This window comes from Astatotilapia calliptera, chromosome 1, assembly GCF_900246225.1.
Source record: "Astatotilapia calliptera chromosome 1, fAstCal1.2, whole genome shotgun sequence".
Classification (NCBI taxonomy): Eukaryota; Metazoa; Chordata; class Actinopteri; order Cichliformes; family Cichlidae; genus Astatotilapia; species Astatotilapia calliptera.
Window position 1 is genome coordinate 23799367 of NC_039302.1, and position 7268 is coordinate 23806634.

Consider the following 7268-nt stretch of genomic DNA (forward strand, 5'->3'; position numbering starts at 1 on the left):
CAAAGTCAGAGGGAGAGGTGCTGAATCAGAGCCAAATGGGACACAATGGGACTATTACAAAAAGAAAAAGAAGAAAAGAAAACAAGAAGCAAAAGCTGTTTTGAAGGATCCATAAAATATTTATTTATAAAATATATACAGTAAATATATACAGTCTGATACAAACATACATCCTTAAGATCAAACACTGCCAACTACCAGTGTTTACTGGGACCTGAACTATTTAGTCCTCAAACTCAGCAGCATAAAGCACTTGCTGAAATTTCATTCGCACCTCCATCCTTTTTTTAATGGTTAGCCTCTTCAGTGACGGCAAGAGGCTGAGCAAAAACAGTTCATCCTCATCTCTGAGGTTGCTGAGGGGATCTGCAGAACTTATCTCTGTTTCTGCGGATGTTTGTCTTTTGCGCTTAAGAGAGCCTCCCACGTCCTGATCGCTGGTCGGACAGGACTCCGGAAGAGAAAAGCTGGTGCTGACGACAGGCAGAGAGCCCAGCTGAGCCTTCTCCTCTTTGTCTTGCTCCTTCTCAGCGTTGCCTGCTCTACTAGCTACCTGTGTGGTGTGAAAACAGAAAACAAACACTGGTTAACACGGATTGCAACACACTACTGATTACGCTCAGTGATTTTCTTCTTCTTCTTTTTTTCAGATTGCAGTCAAACACCAGACATTTGCAATATTTCACTGTCTACCCCAAGATGGAGTGGTGAGCCAGTGTCCCAACATCCAATGGGAAAGAAGGCTTTTCCACTAGCACCTACTTCGCTTGACTCTGCTTTGGGTGTTTTCTATTACAATTGAGTACCAGCTCAATGTAGATAGGGTCATCATAGGGAGGCAGCTGGAAAGTCTTGTGATGTCATTTGTATGCGACACAAACACAAGACAACAATGGAGGACATCAAGGTGATGCTATACATGTGGCTTGGTCTATGGCTTTTTGCTAGAGTCAGGGTAAAAGAAGAGAGAGAGAGAGAGAGAGAGAGAGAGCGAGGGGTGGCTGCAGGCCAGAAAGCGGAACCGGCTGTTCAAACCCCCACAAGGCTGCCCGCTGGATTCGAAGCGACGGGACGAGGTGCGACCTCTCACAACGAACGTAATATGGTCAACACCTTGGAGACGCTTACAGCTGCTGTGAAGGCTCAAAACAACACCATTGAGCGTATGAGGGGAAACATCAGAGAGAGGCCTGCTCAAAATGAGACCCTTGAGCGACAGTTGGAAAACATCGCGGAACGGATCACTGCAGTTGTGAGGTCTCAGAATCAAAAGACTGACAACACCACGGAACAGAAGTTTGATACCATCATGGGGAGGCTCGCAGCTCTTCAACGGGAGATCGAGAGACCAGCCTCGGAGTGCTAGAATTCGAGCTGCTCACAAAGGAGAAATCAACAATATTCAACATTTGGACACCACGGCCCCAGCTGCAGGCCCAAGGCTGGAGCCCACCAAAACAACTCCCTGATAACGACTGTGTGATGACTATTCTTCCCGCCCCATGAAGGACACCTGGATTGGCTGGAGGACTGTTTACTTAGCCTGATAGGCCGAAGGACACTGTCTCAGCTAAACTATGGACACGCACACACACACACACTTACACTGATAAGCACTCACTCATCCCCCTCCCTTTCCAACGCCTTCGATGCTTGTGCCCTACCGGGGATGATAGCAGTCAACTGGACCAGCACAGATGCTGCAGGACCGGATGCGCTGTCTACGCCGGCTCTCTCTTACCCTTTACCCGCCCCTGTTGCTTGTCTCGTGTTTCTATGGTGTATTGATAGTCATGTGCTTTTGTGCTGAGGTGTTTTTTCTTTTATCAAACTGTTCTCCCACTAGGAGCTCAGTCTGAGTGGAGTTTTTTTTCTCCTCCTCTTACCTCATGTAGTGTATTTTCGTTGTTTTTTTCCTATCAGCCTACCTTCTGACATGTCTGCCCAATGTGATGTTTGTGTAAAGTTGGTCAGAAGGTTCCTTTGTGAGTGCGCATGCGCCATTAGCGTGCTGCCTGCTGTAACCCCTAATTTCCCTCGGGATGAATAAAGTATTCTGATTCTGATTCTGATTCTGATGATCGTCAGAATTTCAAAATTGGAGGGTTTGATTCTTGTGAAGGAGTTGACCTCATGAATCATCTAGTGATGTCACCTCCTGGCCCATCAGTGGCATGTAGTCTGTTCAATGTGACTCAGCTCGCTTAAAATCCCGGCCATGTAGGTACTAAAAATGTACCTGGTATCAGGTACTAATACCTAATGGAAAACACGAAAAAGTCGAGTCAAGCAGGTTAGATGCTAGTGAAAAAGAGACAGAAATGCTCATGGAGAAGCAGTTGATTAAGACTAGCTTTAATGAACCAGACGGTAGACATTTGCTGAAAAATCACAGCAGGATGCAAAGAAAAGGAAAACAAGTAAACACTGGAGTAGCTTTCACTGGTGCAAAGCTAGTTTTAGACTGTAAAGATCAATGCTTTACAATAAAGGTTTTAGCTTTAGTCTGAAAAAAAAAATCCTGGTTCTGAGCAGGGATCCTGTCATCTCTTTACTTCACAATTTATCCTGTTCAGGGTTCCAGAGGGGTTAGAACCCAACCTACACAGAGTGCAAGGCAAGGCTAAAACAGAGAGGCAGACACTCCCAAACCTACACCCCCTCAGCCAAATTAGATTCACCAATTAGCCTAACATCTATGTCTTTGAACTGGACCAGGAAATTTGACCCCAGAGCCTTCTCCCTGTCAGACAACAGTACTAACCACTGCATCAACCTCATCTCACAACAAGGGCAAGTACACTGACTCTAAAAATTTCACCTCTACCTGTTGCCTGTTCTACTTCTTTCAACTGCTCCCCATAGGTCATCTGCCTTCATCTCACCCTATCCCTAGAATCTTCCTCTGTCACACAAACCCTCTGCTAGACCTCCTTCTTTGCTGAGCTGTACCTCTGATACAGTTATTTCTAATCTTGTTCATCCTTATCACTCCTAATTAAATAATCTGAGCATCTTCAACATTGTCACCTCCGGCTCTGCCTCGTGTCTTTTCATTAACGACCTACAGGAGAAATTTTTAGTTAAATTATGCAAATTCTGATTACATTTAGCTTTAATAAATTTATGTGATGCTGTTCTGTTGAAGGCTGATTAGACAGCAACATTATGTTACTGGCCAATTTTAGTTCATTCCAGAAAACTGACTGAGGCTTTTAAGCAAAACAGTTTGTACAAGACAGAAATATTAAAATATCCAATCGAGACCAAATTTTATTTAAAAAATACTTTTTAAAAAGCACAAATATGACAAAGTACTGTCATACAAACAAATGTAAACATAAAATTTAGAGGCTGTATCGATGACTGAAACCCCTGTAGTGTACTATTGAAATAGATAAATAAAGTTTATATTGTAAGTATTGACCTAATTACAATGTTACAGAGATAAGTTCCCTTATTAATAAAAGAAATAACTCACAACAGCTTCAGAAATTGAGTATGTGTTAGTTTATCTACAGTAATATGGTTGCTACTTTTGGACTTCCAGGTGCTTTTATTTGGAAAAACGGATATCGTTATAGGCATCTGTTCGTAATGACATGGCTGGACGTTTCATGATTTTAGCGAACACAACATATACTATGATGTTTACGATATTTAGCCATTTATATATTCTTGTTTATACGTGCAGAGTTTCAACACTATGCAACAGTTCGGTATGATGGCGGTCACTATGGCCTTTACTAAGTTAGTTAGCTGTAGCTAAGCTACGAAGCTTAGCAAAAGCTAATCTACTAAACATAAAAATGCATTTTACCGAATGGCGGACACACACTTCTGGCTCCCCCATGCCTCTTTCTCCTCTGGGTTTGACATAGGCGGTGAGCCAGGATAGCTGGCTGTACAGCACGGGGGTATGCCTGTCTGCCGGGTCCTCGTTGTCGTCCAGCAGGGGGAAGTGTCTCTTGGCCAGTCGCTTCTTCGCTTTACAGAACTTGTCGCGCAGATTTTTCCATTTCAGCTTCACCTCTTCCTCCGACTTTCCCATGGCGTCCGCGATCTCTTTCCACGACAGATGTCCCTTCATGTTGTCTTTGTAGTCCCGCCGTCTCGGATCGTACAGATTCGGGTGTTCACGTATCAAATCCGCCAGCTTCTTTTCCATCGAGTTCATTTTGTTTTCCGTTGGTTCACTTCTTCACCGCGAAGTCCTTTCGTCGACAGACCGCGATTTCGGTTCGTTTTTCTCGGTAGAGTCTAACCGGCAGGAGGAAGTACTAACGTCGCAGACTTCAAAATAAAGGTTATTCTCTGGACTTTGGTGACACATGACATCCTACAGTAAAAATTCCTTACCATGAAAAAAATAGGAGAATTGGAAAAAATATGAGCTACAGATACTACTTTATTTTAAAGCAGAACATGAATTAAATATAATTCATCAAATTCAAATGTGTTTTCTGTGGTTCTCCAATAGATGGCGTATTTGCTCTATTCTTCTCACCCATGCTGTGTGGGGTTATCACGTACTCCGTTAAAACACAGTAAAAGCTGTAATAATCGTGCATGTGACTTTAACTTTGCACAGAAACAGCTCTTACCGAAGTCATCAATGACCTGAAGATCAATAGTGACTCACAGAGAGTTTCAGTCAGTTCTACCTGACCTCACTGCTGCCTTCAACTCATTGACACTTCAAAGTTTTAGATTTGCAGAAATAAAAATTCAGTCAGGGGTTCCTAACGGAACAGTCCTTGCTCCATTACTCTTTAACCTTTACATGTTCCTGCTTGGTACTGTCATAAAGAATCATAATATATCCTGACATTCTTATGCAGATGATCCAGGGTTATACTTATCATTTTCCTCTGATGATCTAACCCTTGTTCACAAGTTAATACCTGCACTTATCTGATGGTTGCCTCAAAACGTTTTAGAACTGAACAGAGACAAGACAGAAAATTTGTTCATATTTATCCATTTCTATGAAACACTGTGAGGAATTGGGAATCTTGGCATTATTTTGGATTGTGATCTAAGTTTTTATTCATCATATTAATAAGGTCACCAGAACTGCTTTCTATCACTTAGAAAATATATTAAAAAGTTAGAAAAGTCTTACCATTGTTGGAACTTGATCGTTCTGAAAGCATGACAGAAAAGCTGGTTATGACACAAAAGCCCTTATTAACATAGCTATCCATTGGCAGACAGTTGTTGTTGTTTTTTTAGATGTATATGTTATAAATAAAGAAAATATATTTGAAAAGTTCATCGGTTCAACATAATAAATCATTTGAGCAGAGTGTTACACTTGATCTATACAGTATTTGTGTTACAGTGCTAACATGTAAATATTTCCTATATTAGTCCTGTTCAGATATTTATGCAGCCTTTATCACAGGACATTAGATTTAATTTGAAGGAGGCAATGCTGATCTGTGACAGATCACACATGGCCTCCATTTCTCCTCACCTGGTGGGCTCCTCGTGCAGGACACTGCAGATTACAGGGATGACACAAAGGATAACACCAATTATCAGGACATCAGCTCTGATCATAGGGATGTCACATGTGATTTGCACCCTGTTACAGTCACTATTATAATATAACTGTCTAGACTACCTATAGGTCCCAAAAGGGGAGGCAACATATTATTAGTATCCAGAAAGTCAAGACACCTTCATTTAAAAGGACAACACTGATTATACACACAGCATGAGACATATTTACCCGTTTAATCTACTGAACTGGTAAACATGCAGAGTTGCTGTTCTTGTTGGCACAGAAACAAATCATCCACTACTTTAAAGTGTTGTGAAGGGCTAAAAGCTTTATAAAACATTTTAATTTATCAATAAAATTCAGCTTTTGGATATTAATTTGTGCAGATTTGGAAAAATTATATTAACTCAGATTTTTTTTTTTATTGTAGACCAATCACAAACTATTTCAGGCTATCGGCTTCCAGAGCCACAAGGAGCAGCATTAGTGTTTCTGAAAACCTGACGTGTAGGATTTTACTCTAATAACTCGATAGCTCATAAAAACTATAAGTGTAAATAAAATAACATTAGGCAGTTGTAGAAAATACTTTTGTCAGATGATTGGAAACAACTTTAAATATAAAAAAAATTGGGAAAATATGCGGTAAATAGACTGCTGTATTTAAAACAGACTTTCAAACCCTATACAGCAGGGGTGTCAAACATGTGGCCCAGAGGCCCCACCTGGTCCAAGAAATTGCCCATTTGAGCCACTGGATGTAAATGCTAAGAAATGGTAAGAATTGAAATAAGTACTCCAGTTTCTGGTGTGGCAATGCCAAAATTACCCTGGAGTGGACAAGTAAGAACATTTGGAGTATTTTCCCCACACAGTGTATGTGTATAAACGGCTACCTAGGGGGAGCCAAAGACCAAAATGAGCAGAAATCATCTGAAGGAAGTAGAAGCAGTCAGTGCAACTGGCAATAACCATAAAACCTTTACCTTCAGTTTGATTTTGAAGATATATACACAGTTTTTATCAAATCATTGACATTTATATTATCCTTGGCAGACAGTTGTGATGAGTGCTGTACCGGAGAAAATGTATCTTTGGTCTGTGGCACCTCAGCGTCTGGAAACCAACTTATAATAGGTATGGGTATCTTCCTCTACAGTATCATGATGGGTGTTGTTGTGCTTCAGCAGCTTTGCCTGCCAAGCTGTTCAGGAATGTGAACCACTGACCCGTTGTTCACAAGGTTACCGCTGCCAATATTTGGCTACTGTCCTCTACAAATGTTTATTTTCTGTACTGTGCTACTGTCCTTGCATGCCCCGCTGAAGTATCCTGTTTCACAATGAACTCATCTGCGTTTAAAATAACAAAGTATTATTGTAACAACTGTGTATTTACTAAATCTGGAACAATCTTGATTAAAAAAAATGAATGGGTTCGTAAAGCTGTTTGCCTGCTATCTTATCTTCTTTACTGTGGGTGACACAACATCCCAAATCATCTGGACACACACTTTCCCTCAGCCACAAGCACATCCTCTGTAGTGAGAGTGACATATTTATCATCAGGGGAAAAGGAGGAGCGAGATACACCACCTAAAAACAGACACTGATCAGGTAGTCATAGATAAGTCTGTGAGCGAGTGTCTGACCCAACAAGCTTTGCCAGCAAGAGGCAGATCAGTGAAAAACAGTATCTCTGAATGGGCAGTTTAATGGGAACAGTGAGTTAATCATCTTCAAGTGCTAAAAAAGTCGTT

The 7268-nt window shown here is 41.2% G+C and overlaps 1 protein-coding gene across 2 annotated transcripts; it reads right to left on the minus strand.

Moving 5' to 3' along the window:
• Positions 1-132: 132 nt before the first annotated feature.
• LOC113022697 (uncharacterized) lies at positions 133-4289 on the minus strand. 2 transcript variants are annotated; one of them, XM_026168505.1, is made up of 2 exons: positions 3839-4289; positions 133-553 (listed from the first exon to the last, which is right to left on the minus strand). In XM_026168505.1, exons 1-2 carry the CDS (start codon positions 4175-4177, stop codon positions 224-226), a joined length of 669 nt encoding a protein of 222 aa, XP_026024290.1. In that variant the 5' UTR covers positions 4178-4289; the 3' UTR covers positions 133-223. The 2 variants fall into 2 exon arrangements, with proteins under 2 accessions (XP_026024290.1, XP_026024206.1); XM_026168421.1 differs by having other exon boundaries at positions 3821-4289.
• Positions 4290-7268: the final 2979 nt, after the last annotated feature.

What these genes read in the sequence shown, in the direction of transcription:
- LOC113022697 (XM_026168421.1), bottom strand. Translation starts at nt 4,177, where the DNA reads ATGAACTCGATGGAAAAGAAGCTGGCGGATTTGATACGTGAACACCCG. An exon ending in AAGTGTGTGTCCGCCATTCG is followed by an intron (nt 554 to 3,820) that starts GTAAAATGCATT and finishes CACACCACACAG; the next exon opens with GTAGCTAGTAGAGCAGGCAA.